Source organism: Boleophthalmus pectinirostris, unplaced genomic scaffold (genome assembly GCF_026225935.1).
Source record: "Boleophthalmus pectinirostris isolate CB_2022bp ecotype Guang Dong unplaced genomic scaffold, ASM2622593v1 HiC_scaffold_5, whole genome shotgun sequence".
Classification (NCBI taxonomy): domain Eukaryota; kingdom Metazoa; phylum Chordata; class Actinopteri; order Gobiiformes; family Gobiidae; genus Boleophthalmus; species Boleophthalmus pectinirostris.
In genome coordinates, this window is record NW_026571404.1 from 4734869 (window position 1) to 4749604 (window position 14736).

Here is a 14736-nt window from a genome sequence, read left to right on the forward strand (position 1 = left end):
AGATATTTGATACAGAAGTATAATATCTTAAGTTTTGGAAATGTTCAAAAATGTAAACTCGTCTGCTCAGTTTACAAAGTCTTAAATGGACTCGCTCCACCTCCTCTGGGTGAGTTCATGAAGCCCAAGTCCAGCTCTAGTGGTCGGGGAACAAGACCCTGTACCTCTGCAAAACCCTGTAGACGCACAACTTTCAGTCAACAGGTCAAGGAACAGAAATCTGGAACAACATCCAGCTGCTATAAGAGACTCCACCACATTCAGTTCATTTAAAAGTAAACTGAAACGACGGCTTAAGAGAAACCAGATCTGTAACCACTAATGTTCTGCTCCTGTGTAAACGTCAGTGTTGTGTGTTTGTCTATTGTGACGTGTTTTATGTTCTTTGTTTTATGTTTTATGTCTCTGTCTCTCTGACCTGACAGGGACGACAGATGAAAAGTCGCCTTTGGGCTAATTCTGGCGTATTTACAAGTATATGTTCATGAATATGCATTGTCCCTTTTAAATAAATAAAAAAAATAAAATACAATTAAAAAAAGATCTTAAACAGGAGAAGGATTTTCTGTGGATAAATCATGAACCAATGAATTATAATTTCCATTTATTGTCATTTTGAACTGAAAAGCAGATTTTAAGATTTACAAACAAAGTCGCATATCACTCACCTGGACTTCAACATTATATTAGTTTTCTTAATAGTTCATTTTTATTGTAAGTTTAACAAAAAAGCAAAATACTGATGAAAGTTTTCCCATCTGCATCAGGAGCGTCTGACCTCGTGGCTCGTCTCGGTGAAGATGGCGATGGATAAAAGAGGACACAGGCTCAACTCGGGCTGGACCAGTGAAAACATGATGAAGATCCTCAACATGGGAACTGACGTCACCAAAGCCTTTGAGTATCTGCTCGCCACCGGAAACCTGGTCTCCAGGACGGGTGAGGACTGAACTGAAGGAGGAATACAAGTGTCTGAGGTTCATCTCTACTGAAATCTGATGCTGTGAGGTTTAAAATGATTCCAAAATTTAGACTAAAGTTGGACTTAATACATCGTTAAATAAAAAGCAAAAAGCAAAGGGGTCCAGTCAAGCAGTAACGGAGGGAAACGGGCAGATTTTTGACATTCAAATGTCTCTTATTCAGAAACTAGAGGAACTATTGAAATAAGTAAAGTATCAGAATGTAGGAAAGAGTTACACTCCAACAGGGTCAAGTTAAACCTGTGAGATTCTTTCAAGTTGTTGACAAAAAATTAAAAAACTCATGTCGGTAACGGAGGGAATGAAATATGCAGCACTTTTTGGGCAATAAATCCAAACAGTGATAACTCTTGGTTCTCACTTACATATCCTTAACAAACTGGTTTGAATATTTGCTTCATATAGTTTTCTACCATATGGTACAAGATTAGGTTGAAAAACCTCTTACTTTTTGACTCATGAGATTTTTTATTAAGAAAGGTCATGGTAACGGAGGGAAAAGTAACGGAGGGAAAATTGTACAAACAAGTAGAAGGTGCAGGATTTTACATCATTTGTCACTTTTTTCTTCTGAATACTTTAATATTACTTCAAAATGAAAGGAAACTATTTCTATAAAATATGTCAGTCCTTCCAAGCAAATTTTTATCATTTTAAATACTTTTTTTTTTTTTTTTTTAATCATGTCCCTTCATCAACAGTTCAAAGATGGAATAACACAAGATATGATGAAATACATCCATTTATTTACATGATTTGCAGGTCTTTGAAATTTGGGAAATAATTTTTGTTCCATGTTTCATACATGGTCTGTTTAAAACGGATGGAACTTTAGAACCAAAAAATGGTTCAGAAAAAAAGGTAAACAGTTTCATAAACTAGAGTACATATGTATCTGTTCAATACATTTTTATATCAGATGAATTAACTTGAATTTTTGGCCTTGTTGTTTACTTCTGCTTGACCGGGCCCAAAGATGACTGCATAAAAGTAACAGAAGGATTATAGTTGAAATAAATGTAAACAAATGTATTTAAATGTTAATAGATTAACGTATTTTTCAGGCTATAAGTTGCACCAGCCAAAAAAATGCATAATGAAGAAGAAAAAAACATATGTAAGTTGCACTTTTTGAGGGAAATTTATTTTTATAAAAATCAGAGACCAGGAACTGATATTTCATGTTGAAAGTCAAGTTCTAGTAAAAACAATAGAAGAGAGAACAACAGACTGTTAACGTCACATATGAACAGTTCTTCAGATAAACTATAACATAAACAACAGAACAGAACAAGTTTAACAAACTCTCCATCTCACTCCAAATCACTAAATCCATTCAATTCGACCTCTGGAGGTAAACAGAGCGTCGCTTCCTCTTCTGTGTCGCTGTCGTCAGACTCGGCATCAGTTCCAGTTAGAATTATTTGGGTCTTTCTGAATCCCGACAGGATGGTTTCGGTGTCACTGAAGTCCAGACTTTGTCCATCCATCCAGTGACTTCAGGAAAGTTTCATGGTGCATCCTCCCGCTGTCACAAGTTTCTCACTCACTCCAAACTTTCTTTCTGCTGCTCGATTATCATTTTCAGCTGCAGATTTCAGGACTTGCAGTTTGTAATCTGCAGAATCTGATTTAGTTTTGGGGGCATTTGTGTTCCGTCTTCTCAGTCTTTGTCTTTATAAGTTTGTTTAAATGTTAATTTGTTCAGAAGTAACGGTGCGATCGACTGACATGATGCAGACAGGACAGAGGCTCTTTCTGCAGGAGACATGCGCAGTAGAGCCAAGTGACAGTGGTACAGGAGGAACAGGAGCAGCAGATAGTCACACACAAGACTAGAACCTCTCCACGCTTCACTCAAACATTTTAATAAATAAGTCACACCTTAGTATAAGTCAGAGGAAACACCCAAACCATGAAAAAAGTGCGACTTACAATCTGAAAAATACGGTAAAAATAGCACTTTTATTTAGAATGAAATCCAGATTTTTAGAATGTAATTTTGTTAAACTCTTGTTGCTGTAGGTGTTTTTTTTTTTCATTAATTATATTTAGAAAGAAAAAGACCAAAAACCTACACATTAACAGTACTATATTTTTGTTGTTCTTCAGGTCTGGGGTTGCTGCAGGGCACTGGTCTCTGCGTTGTGGCCGACAAACTGAACTTCATCCGGTACCTGTCTCACTTCCGCTGTGTGCACAGAGGAGCCGCCTTCGCCAAAATGAGGACCACGACGGTGCGAAAGCTTCTGCCCGAGTCCTGGGGCTTCCTGTGCCCGGTGCACACGCCCGACGGAGAGCCCTGCGGCCTCATGAACCACATGACCTCCACCTGCAGCATCGTCACGCAGACCCAGCCCACCACAGGCCTGCCCGCTCTGCTCTGCTCACTCGGTACGGGAGGAGGTTTTACTTAAAGCAGACCGCAGCCTGACGTGACCCAAATCAGATTTTTTCGCTCCTATGCTCCTGTAGCTGATCTTTTAATGACAGATATAATTTTTTCAAGTGCGACCCAGAACACTTGGATACGTGCTCCTAAAACCGTGTATCATTTGTTAATTCATTTTTCAGTATAAAACCAAAAATAAGAAAATGAAAAAACAACAATTTTCTTCATTGTCTACAAAACCAAAATGAGAAAACAGATAATGATTTGTTGTTTTTTTTTCAGTTTTCGGTTTTGTGTAAAAAGTGTGAATAATGGAAAAAATGGATAACGATTCCCGTTTCTGTGGCTTAAACTGTGATGGACTGAACCAGGACTAAACCAGGACTGAACCAGGACTGAACCAGGACTAAACCAGGACTGAACCAGGACTGAACCAGGACTAAACCAGGACTAAAACCAGGACTAAACCAGGACTAAAAACAGGACTGAACCAGGACTGAACCAGGACTGAACCGGGGACTGAACCGGGACTGAACCGGACTGAACCGGGACTGAACCGGGACTGAACCGGGACTGAACCAGGACTGAACCAGGTCAACCAGGACTAAACCGGTCTCAGTCCCGATCTCCTGACAGTCTATGCGGGTGCACCTCCGGGCCCATCCTGGCATTTGTGGTTTAGTCCTGGTTTCAGTCCTGGTTCAGTCCTGGTTTAGACCTGGTTCACTTCTGTTTTAGTCCTGGTTCAGTCCTGGTTTCCTGGTTCAGTCCTGGTTCAGTCCTGGTTCAGTCACGTTTAGTCCTGGTTTTAGTCCCGTTATCCGTTTTCCCATTATTCATTTAAACAAAATCAAAAACTGGGAAAAACAAATCGTTATCCGTTTTTTTTTTTTTTTTTTTGGTTTTGGAGAGAAATTATTAAGTAAATAGCTGTTTTTTTTTTTTCATTTTCTTATTTTTTTTCATTTTCATTTTTTTTTTAAATGAACACATTACTTGACTAACAGAAGTTACATAAAATTATCTCAAGGTAATTTGCAGCTAAATAAAATTCATCCACTCCGTTCTGTATGTGAGTCTGCCCCAGCGTGAGTGATTTGATGTGTTTGTGTTTGTTATGTTGTTGTTTTGTTGTTCAGGTATGACTCCAGTGGACGGGAGCCCTGGTCAGCCGTACTCAGACTGTTACCCTGTGGTGCTGGACGGGGCTGTGGTCGGGTGGGTCGAGGCTCAACTCGCTCCAGTCGTGGTCGAATCTCTGAGAAGGTTCAAGGTAACAATGGATTTGTACAGTTGTTTTCGTAGGTACTAGACTAATTTGCTGTGTGTGAGGATCAGTGACTTTAAAGGTTGTTGTTAGGTTTGCCTAATCATTGTAAACAAGAAGAAAGACAAGAGATTAATTCAGTTTTACTCGCGAGGAGAACGGGCAGAGAGTGGGCATCAAAACCAACAGTCTCCACACGTTATTTCATTAGGAGGCCCTAGTTACAGAATGATAATTCTCAAGGGGAAACAGCAAAGACATAATAAGAAACTGATGAAGCTAAGCATAGTCCAAACACATAAAACATGATTAACAATCAGGAGGTGCCTTAGGTCAGACACCATCATAACTCTTCATGTGTGACAGTGGGAGTTGGCTTCATGTGAGGAATCATCTCGAGGTTCACAAGAGCAACAGGACACTGCACACAGTTGTCAAACACACAGAGGTTATTCATTTTCATACAAGTGGTTGGTACATTATAAATCAAAGAATTGTAGTTACATAAATGGTTAACTCATAGGCAAAAAAAAAAAAGGAAGGAAGAGAGACAAAAGGAACTTCAATTATAAATTGGCCGCAGTGTATCAATGTTCGGGGGAGCCTAGCGGTGTATTTATGTTGCACTATCACATTTATATTGTTTTGACTTTGTGTTGGTGTGGGTGGTTAGGGGGAAATGGGGGGGCCTTTTTGTATTTGTTGTGGTGTTGTGGTTGTTGCTTTATGTTTTTGTTTTTATGCTGAATATTGCAATTGTTAAACGTTGATGTTTTGTTTTGTTTTTTTTTTAATGTTATGTTCTGCTGTCTTTAATAAAAAAAAAAAATAATAAAAAAAAAAAATTGGTATGTCAAGTCATAAAATTAAAATTAAAATTAAAACTGGTTTCCCATGTGAAATTTAGTAAATACTGGTAGATTTTTTTTTTTTATTGTTGTATGTATGTACTATTTAAAGATTCTATACTACACAAAATTGACTCTTGTGAGTTTTAGGTCATGTTATATTGTTGTTGCCTCCTCAAAAAAAAAAAAACTCATAGGCATAGAATATCACACAAGTATTTAGCAAATATGGGATAATAAAATTATTCTGACAGTTGTACAGAGGATTTTCCAAGGAAAGAGAAATACAAGGACTGTACTTTTTCAAATGTCGCGTATGTGTGACTCACCCCTCCTCCACAGCTCGTCTCCTCCCGCCTCGTCCTTACTCTAGAAATGATGCTTGTTTACAGTCAGCGCTGTATTCAATTGCTGTTGAAATTTCCTGTCCAGAAGTAATTTAGCGCCTGAAGCGTCAGTCTTTAGACCCTTCGTCTGCTTCAGTCGCACCATCGCTGGAAGGAATCTCCAAGAATCAACTTAGTTTGGCTTCGCTCCTTTTCTCCTTCTCTTCTTCTTTCAGCTACAGTTGGAAAAAGCCGCCAAGAAGCACCGAGTTGGTTGAGTAAACGGCGTCTTGTGTATGTGGAATGTGTGAGAGGCGAACGTAAACCACATAATCCCAGCGCGCCGACGACTCAGTTACACTAGAATTGTAGGGAGTTTGATTGACGACCTGACAGCCAATAGATAATCAGATGTAGAGAAGAGGTAGAAAGCTTCACTGGGTCATAAAAAAGTGAAAAGTAGCAGTACAGGTGCTTTACGAGGGTTAAATTTTGCGTCCCTCCATGTAATAAAGGATTTTAAATATATTCAGTTGGTGTTCTTCGGGTTTGTACCTTGTTCATCTTTACATTTTTCAGTAAAGACTACATTTTGTTCAGATGTCAATAAATAATGTTTATCTGGCCCCACCACGTCCACAATTGATGGATTTTCATTCTTTTTTTTTTTTTTTTTGCTCATCATAATTAAAAGGCTGTTGCATCTCTATAAAGCTATTGTGAACTTTCATTGACAATCTGAAACTAAAAAAATCCTCCGTACAACCTTTAATGTCCTTCTGTTCTCTCTCCTCCAGGTGTTGCAGGAGAAGCGGATCCCGGCCTGGACAGAGATCGTCCTGGTCCCTCAGACGGGAAAGGCCAGTCTGTATCCGGGGCTGTTCCTGTTCACGACGCCGTGTCGAATGATGAGGCCCGTCAGGAACCTGGCTCTGGGCAAGGAGGAGCTCATTGGAACATTTGAACAGGTGTGTGTGTTCACTTATACACTTCAGATTTGAGCAGACTGAAGAAAACGTGTGCACTTGTGGCTAAATACGCTTTGCGAACGCTCTAGATTCACACCAAACACACACATCTGGTCTGTTTGAAATCAGAGGTCTCAGTGCCGTCCACGTCCCTGTTTAACTCTTTCCCCCGTGAAGACGACATTTGACGACCCCCCCGTTCCCTTAATGACGACTTTTGACTCCTCCGCTGTATCACTAAAGACGAGATTTGACGACCTTTAGAAATGGCTCGGTTTTTCACATTTAAACAGAGACTGTGATAGGTGGGGGCCACTACAACCCACACTAGACTGACCAATAGGATTCAAGGATATGTTTTCGATTAACTTCGGAAAAAATTGGCGAATTGGCGAAGTAGTGACGATGGTAGCTTCTGGAAAAAACACAACACGAAACACGTGCAATGGAAAGATCGCGGTGCTGCGGCGCACAGTTTTAGAAATAATGAGGAGTGGACGTATTTTATGGATAAGTTTAGAGAAAGTGACTTTTATTGATTTCAAAGTGATGATGAAGTTGATTATAAAGTGGAAAACAGCGACAGCGACGGACTTTCAGAGAGTGAATCTTACGATAGTGAGAATGCCGCTGATGCGTCTGTGTGGAGTCCTGCGATATCCAAACAAACTATCTGGACTTTATACTCGATTATGAACCAAAATTGCCCTGAAATCTGGATGTTGCCCAGGCCAGTCCTTTAAAATATTTCAGTCTTTTTTCCAAGATGCGACGTATAACAGAATCACTACAGAAACAAACTCTTATGTGAAGCTCTGCACATGAGAAAATAGCCAAGATGACAAATACTGAACACACACTGACGGGGAAGAGTTTTATTATTATATTATTATATTATAATGAGCTGAATTAGTTGAATAAATAAAATAAGTTGAATAAGCTAGATGGAAAAAATGAATTAGGTGCACACAGGTGAACAACAGGTAAAAACAGGTGCACACTTGGTTATACTGTATCTACTGATATGAAATCTGTTTAAATACTTTGACAAAGTATATTTTTAATTTTTTTTAAGAATATAGTTCTCAGAACATGTATATATAAGATGCTGAATGTAGTTTTTTGTTTTCGATTTTGCACCTGACCAGGTAAACTCTCATATTCAGTGAGCTGTTATAAACCTGTAAATGAGCTGAATCACATTTAAACATCCAGAAATGAAGAGTTCAGAGTCTAAAGTTTCCAGAGATACAAATATGTCTGTGTTACAATTAAGTTCATGAGTGTAAAATTAATTTATAATCACTCGTGGAAGTCTGTTTTCTTTTATGCAGTGATGCTCTATCTGTGGTCCTAGTAACATATGTCTGGGTTGTTCCTAGTCGGCGTCCAGGGGGGAAAGAGTTAATGGTTTTAGTCCAGCCTTTAAATTCCAGTCAGATGAAACCAATCAGAACTGTGTCATGGGACCTTTTCAGACTGGACACTGTTGTACCGTACTTGGAAATCTAGAATTATGTCAAATGGGTTTTAGAGCCGACTCTTACTGTGGTGATCAGAAGTAGTGATTGGTAAAGCAAAATATCAGTCCAAAGATTCCACCATTTTGAGTGTTTTGTTTATGAAACTCTAACACTGGATCCGCTGAGTCAAAAAGCTTATGGGCTGCGAGCTCTGACAGGTGTTAAATGACCCAGTAGACCAGGGCGGGGCAGTTATTTTTTCCATGGGGCCACATGAGAGACAGAAAATATTGTGAAGGGCCAAAATGCTTAACTCAGTTTTGCGTAACATTAATTGTATTTCTTTATAAAAAACACAGAAAATGTCATTGCTTTGACGAGCTGGTCAGACTGGTAAGAGTTTATATTATGACTAAGCAACGAAAAATTGAGATTGCCTTCCAAAAAAGTAATCAAAAAATACCTCTAAAATAAAAGCAATGCAGCTTTAGTCCACGCATGAGGTAAAATGATAAAATATGTTTATTTTGTAATTCCAAATGAGCTTAAACGAGCCGGTCAGAGTTAAACAAAGTGCTCAGTCCTGCAGTAGATTTAGAGTAAAATGGTGTCTTATTCAGTGGCTCATTTATGGATGGGACACAAGATATAACTGATACTTTGCGGTGACATCACACTGGGGGTGCTCTACATGTATCTGTATGGTGGAATGTTCAGCAGTTACCATGGTGACACTACACAGCAAAAAGTGAAGTGTTAAAATTGACTCACAGAATCAATTTGAACATTTTTTCAGGGTTTATATGAGTCCAATTTGTTCTAGACTGACTGTAATTTAACATTATTGGAAATGGACCAAAGTTCCTGTTTAACCCCGAAATCAAGAGTTATATTAATGTTTTGAGAGTAAACAGATAACACTTTGTAGGGTTATCCTGATTTAGCCAAACAACACACGGAGATGGTTTACTTTTACACTTTATTTTAGTTAATATAAGATGAAATTATGAAGAAAACTGGTTCAAACTGGTCTTCTCTCACGGAAATTTGAAGTGGTGGGTGTGAGGAGCCAAATTAACACTAAGGGAAGTTGAATTAACTTCAACCATATCAACTCTAACAAATAACCCCAACTCAAACCCCCATTTAACTTTCAGATAGTTAAAATAGTCCAGTTTCTATGCTGAGTCTATGTGGACGCGCGTCCAGGGCGTCCTGCGTGGTGTGAATCTGGCGTTGACGGCTGACGGCTACAGCGTTTTGCCGTCAGTGTCAGAATTTGAAAATGCTGGACTTGTCATGTCAGATGTGCCGCGTCAACCAATCAGGGACGAGTATCCAGTGATGTAGCGACGTCATTTTACAGAAGAAAGAGAAAGACCCGAGAACCGAAGCAGGAGTCACAAACATTAGCAAAGTATAAATATATATACGCCGCAATCATGGAGCCGCCAGGACTGGACCAGAACCGGACTGGACCGGACTGGACGGGACTGGACCAGGACTGGACCGGGACTGGACCAGGACTGGACCGGACTGGACCAGGACTGGACCGGGACTGGACCAGGACTGGATCAGTGTCATTAGCGGAGTTTACATATATATATACGACACAATCGTTGAGCTGATTTCCTCCGCTGATGGTTTTATGTAATAAAAACACCATCGTTTTGGAAAAAGATCAGGAGTGGGCATGTGTTTCCAGGGCAACGGACGTGCATCAAGTATTTTTCTCCCGTTCGTCCACAGCGTCCAAGACTCGCATCGGGGGTGTCTCAACTCAAATGCAAAAGCGTCCAAATAGAGGCGTCTAGGGTGATTTTTGACGCTTTGTTCTGAACGGGACTTTAGGTTTTGTTATTTTTTCCAACAGTATTTATTGTTTACATCCATGACCATAGATGTATTGACTACAGCTTATATGAAGTATTACTCGTTCGTACGTTCTCCAGCTGTACTTAAACGTGGGCATCCTGGAGGGTGAGATCGAGGCCGGCGTCACGTCTCATCAGGAGCTGTTTCCTCACACGATGCTCAGTGTCGTCGCCAACTTCATCCCGTACTCCGACCACAACCAGAGCCCCCGCAACATGTACCAGTGTCAGATGGGTAAGACTGACCACAAAAATGTTTACGTTCCTCTATACCTTATTTTGTTCATGTTTTCAAAGTAAAATTTGTTTTAACGCAGAGCAGATAGATTGTAAAAGCAGCTGTTCACGGGTCAAAATGTCTAATCTGATTTGTTTCTAACATGTTTTTATCTTCAGTAAATGTGGTTTGTCCACACTTTTCTAACACATTCACTGTAATATGTTTCTAAGTTTGGATTTTTTATGCTTAGGAGCTTCAAGTAATGTACAAATGTAATGTAAAATCCAAGCAAAGATGGATTTAACACAGCTACAACAGTATTTTAGAGATAATTTTATTGTTTTATCCAGTTACAGTGTATTGCCAAAACATCCTACTTTTTTTCCCCCTATATTTTTACAGTTTTTTGTTTTACTGAAATTGATTTAAATGGCCAATAGAATAGAAATGCTGTTGTTAAGTGAGAATTTGTTGTTTAAAATTGTTAACTTACATCAGAACACTGGCATTTTCACCTAGACTTTCTTCCTCATATGCATCTTTTCTCATTTATCTTTTATTTTCTCTCCGTAGGTAAGCAGACGATGGGCTTCCCTCTGCACTCGTTCTTGAATCGCTCTGATAATAAACTGTACCGGCTGCAGACTCCACAGAGCGCCCTGGTGAGACCGTACATGTACGACCACTACAACCTGGACAACTACCCCAGCGGCACCAACGCTGTCGTGGCCGTCATCTCCTACACCGGCTACGACATGGAGGACGCTATGGTGAGAAACAACAAACACCTTCTTTATTAGAAAATGTTTTTAGCTTGTATTATTATAACTAGGGATGGGCATGATTAATCGATTAATTGATCATTGATCATTAAGAATTTCATCGATTACATTAATTTTAATCAACAAACCGAATGTAGGTGTCTCTGTGTATCGTGACCAAACAGGTGTGTACATGTGTCTCTGCATCAGAAGGAGCGAGACACAAACAGTGGGTCAGTCTGTAACGAACCGAAGCACAAATGTGGATTTAACGATGATTTGTACAAGAAATTCCACACTTTCCGTTGCGTTGGGACAAGTGTGAGTCCATGTGCACAGTGTATAAAGCAGCACATATGTTTCTGTGTCCAGTGGGAAAAAGTTTTTCCAGGTGAGAGTCGCTCAATGTGGATGACGAGGCCCCGCCCCCCTCCCCCCGTACGCTGTCCTGGTTTTGACAAACACAAATCTGGTCACACTAACCTGTATTCACCTGAGTCATGTCTTTTAATCCGACAAAAACTGAACCACATCAGTGACACAAGAGCTGGAGTTTTTATCTTCGCTGAGTTTATGTAAATTAGTGATGTGGTTTTAAGTTTTGTTTCTGAGTTGAACAAAACTGAATTAAACACATTATAATGTCAAACAGCTGATGTGGCTCTAGAGTCGTTACGGTTTATATGTCGTAAAGTTGAATTTATTTATGCAGATTAGTGCAGATAGTAATAATAATGATGATCATTTTAATATAAAAATGTTAATGATTAATCGATAATAAGAAATTAAGAAAATTTCATCGAATGCCCATCCCTAGTTATAACGTATCTCCTGTGGATTTATTGTTCAACTAATCTTGCTGATTAATTGGAAGGAGACTTTAGGCTGACACTCACTACAGGAGAATTTGCCCGATTTTGGCTGCGATTTGCTTCTCCCCGAGTTCAGGAGGTGTGACCCGACTTTGTGTCTTTGTGTGCGATTTTGAAGCCGCTGCTCCTCGTGTGTCGTGAAACTCTGAACTGCTCTGTCAGATTATAACCACCAAAGCAACTCTACGATAATAGTTGATAAAACAGAGCGTGATGGACTCAGAGATGCAAAATACAAACTCAGGATTGAGCAACAATAATGAAAAGATTTTATTCCTCGCCTCTCGTAAAGCGGTAACTTTAAAGTGCTGCATCTCGTCCACATTATCCATAGAAATGATCCTCCGTAGATAATGACTCCAGTCCACAAAACAGCGCTATTAATCCAGTTTGAAAGGAAAAAGGGGAGAGTAGCTCCTTATGTGTGTCACGGATCGAGGTGAAGCTGCAGATTAGTGACAGTGACTCCAGTCCAATGAGGTTCATTTGGTTTTCCGATAATTTGTTATTCGGTTCTTTTTTCAGACAAAGAATTTGTTTTCATACCTGACAGTTTTGACTGCTCACGAGCGGTTTTCCTCAGAGTCACGTGATGTTTCTGTGACGTGTCGCTCAGCTGATTTGAACAGGTTTTGTCTCTGTTTTCCTACCGGTGGAGTCAGGACGACGGCGCCACCTGCAGTCTGACTTCCTCAGGACAGTATCCCACCTTTACGATGAAAACAAACTCTTGTTCTAAAAAAAGAACCTAATAATATCGATAGTGATTCTACTTCTTTCATGTATCTGAAGTTTTGCACCACATTTCACAAATAACAATAACACAGTTTTGATTTGGATCTAAACTAGAAGTGCAGAGCTCTGATCTTTTGAACACTTGAGTAGTTTTACTGTAGACAGGAAACAGGTGAAGCAATCGCTCTCACAGCTTTATATCCTGTGGTCCACAGACTTATCCCACTGCAGTTTTTGCGATCAGAGGTTTAAAATCTCATAAAATTCTCCTCGTATCTGTGGTGTGCTCTTTTTGTTTAAAAATTGCTTAAGACCAAAAAAGTCCTGTAGTGTGTGGCAGCCTTTACTCTTCTTCTTCATAGAAGGAAGACGTGACACCGCAGGGCCACAGATTTTTGTAATGAAAACACATGAACACATGTGACTGATTAAAATCATAGAAATAACATTATCCTGGAGGCAAGCAAGAGGCAAAACCTCCACCAGAAAATTTAAATAGTGGGAAATATTCCATGGGAGAATGAAATCAAAACTTAACCAAAGCCAAGTTAAGGCTTGTCAAGACTTTTTGAAAATGTTATATTGACAATCTCCTTCCTGTTTTTCCAGATAGTGAATAAGTCTTCCTGGGAGCGCGGTTTTGCACATGGCTGCATCTATAAAACGGAGGTGGTGGATCTGTGTGATAAAGTTCGAGGGGAGGACGCTGTGGTTTTCGGGACTAAACCTGGAGACCCCAAAAACACGGACAAACTGGACCCGGACGGACTGCCCTTCATCGGCTCCACGCTGCAGTACGGAGACCCTTTCTACGGCTACATCAACCTCAACACGGGCCAGAGCTTCACCACCTTCTACAAGTAAGACTCCAGATCAGCAACTAGAGCTTCTGAACCTGATGTTAAACTGATAATGGAGCAACAGACTCGGTTTTCAGAAGTCAGTTAGTAAATCGTCACAGTTTTATTCAGCGTTTTTTCACTTTCAAGGCTCTCAAAGCTCTTTTAAAACAAGAAACCACTCACCAACTCACACATTCACACACCAATGTACGCAGACACTGGGGGTGAAGTGAGTTAAGTGTCTTGCCCAAGGACACAACAACAACATTCATCTGTGGGAGCTGAAATCGCACTGCCAACCGTCTGATCATTGGACAAAAACGCTCACACTCAACTGAGCTGCTGTCGCCCGAATTTCTCCTTCATTTTTCCTCTAGACTTTCTTTTCTGTTTTTATTTCTGTTTTTATTAGAAAAAGTTTGGCATCTTTACAATCAGTAATATACCAGAACAATCCTAGTCCTTTTCTGTTTATTTTATTTTTATTTTTAACAAAAAACAACAACAAAAAAAAAAAAAAAAAAAAACAGTGCAAGGAGTGTCCAATCTTTTTCCTCTGGTGAACTATCTTTACAAAATGAAAATTCCAGAGAGCTACTCATTTCAACAGTCGCAGGAATATAGTGTATATAAGAGCTGTGCCAATCCATAGTTTGACGCTTATAAAACATAAACCATTATCCAATATTAGTGCACAAAGTTAGGCATCAAAATGATACATTTACAATGGTAACAGGTAGTGTTGGGCGAATGGAGCCTCGTGAAGCATTGACACGTCAGGTTCAATATTGTCTCAAATGGTTCGACGTGTCTGAGGCCTCGGAGAAACACTGACCTCTAGTGGACAAATTTAACCATTGTCACGCAGGCGTCTCAGCATCGATGAAGTATTGTTAGTGTAAGACAACACTTGTGTGCAGAGAGACACCGTACCTAACAACAACAATAATAATGATGATTTAAAATAATATGTAAAGAGCAACATAAATAGCAGCTGTAAATAAGAAAATAGGTGTTATCTTGTTAGGTGGAATTAGATCAAAGTGATCCAAACCATGGATCGATTTTTTTCACTTGTAGACGCCATCGAAAATTAAACAAATGCCAAAAGTCGCCAAAATCACCACTAACGTCACACAATCCTCCTCACTACCCAACATGTTTAAGAAATATTGGTGCGTCTTT

At 39.6% G+C, this 14736-nt stretch overlaps 1 protein-coding gene across 1 annotated transcript in view; it reads left to right on the forward strand.

The window, feature by feature from the left end:
- Positions 1 to 14736, forward strand: part of polr1b (RNA polymerase I subunit B) — a 34995-nt gene that overhangs the window by 15713 nt on the left and 4546 nt on the right. Inside the window, exons 8-14 of the mRNA XM_055162502.1 lie at positions 768 to 939; positions 3096 to 3377; positions 4515 to 4648; positions 6614 to 6784; positions 10200 to 10356; positions 10915 to 11111; positions 13319 to 13569. Of these exons, the coding sequence (XP_055018477.1) occupies positions 768 to 939; positions 3096 to 3377; positions 4515 to 4648; positions 6614 to 6784; positions 10200 to 10356; positions 10915 to 11111; positions 13319 to 13569 (1364 nt within the window). The remainder of the gene's footprint in view (positions 1 to 767; positions 940 to 3095; positions 3378 to 4514; positions 4649 to 6613; positions 6785 to 10199; positions 10357 to 10914; positions 11112 to 13318; positions 13570 to 14736) is intronic.